At 49.8% G+C, this 277-nt stretch overlaps 1 protein-coding gene across 1 annotated transcript in view; it reads right to left on the bottom strand.

Annotated features, from left to right (window-relative positions):
- Positions 1–256: 256 nt before the first annotated feature.
- Positions 257–277, bottom strand: part of LOC135530396 (Golgi apparatus membrane protein TVP23 homolog A-like) — a 3,789-nt gene continuing 3,768 nt past the window's right edge. The window contains exon 6 of the mRNA XM_064958730.1: positions 257–265. Coding sequence (XP_064814802.1) covers positions 257–265 — 9 coding nt within the window. The remainder of the gene's footprint in view (positions 266–277) is intronic.

The following is a 277-nucleotide window of genomic DNA, read 5'->3' as shown; positions in this document are numbered from 1 at the left end:
ACCATACCAGCTGAAACAGAGCAGTACCTTCTCCTCCATACAGCTAGACTGACCATACCAGCTGAAACAGAGCAGTGCCTTCTCCTCCAGACAGCTAGACTGACCATACCAGCTGAAACAGAGCAGTACCTTCTCCTCCATACAGCTAGACTGACCATACCAGCTGAAACAGAGCAGTACCTTCTCCTCCAGACAGCTAGACTGACCATACCAGCTGAAACAGAGCAGTACCTCCTCCTCCATACAGCTAGACTGATCATACCATCTGAAACAGAGC

The sequence above is a fragment of the Oncorhynchus masou genome, unplaced genomic scaffold (assembly GCF_036934945.1).
Source record: "Oncorhynchus masou masou isolate Uvic2021 unplaced genomic scaffold, UVic_Omas_1.1 unplaced_scaffold_1333, whole genome shotgun sequence".
In the NCBI taxonomy this organism is placed as follows: Eukaryota; Metazoa; Chordata; class Actinopteri; order Salmoniformes; family Salmonidae; genus Oncorhynchus; species Oncorhynchus masou.
The sequence above is the reverse complement of the archived record's forward strand: the minus strand, read 5'-3'. Positions and strand labels throughout refer to the sequence as shown.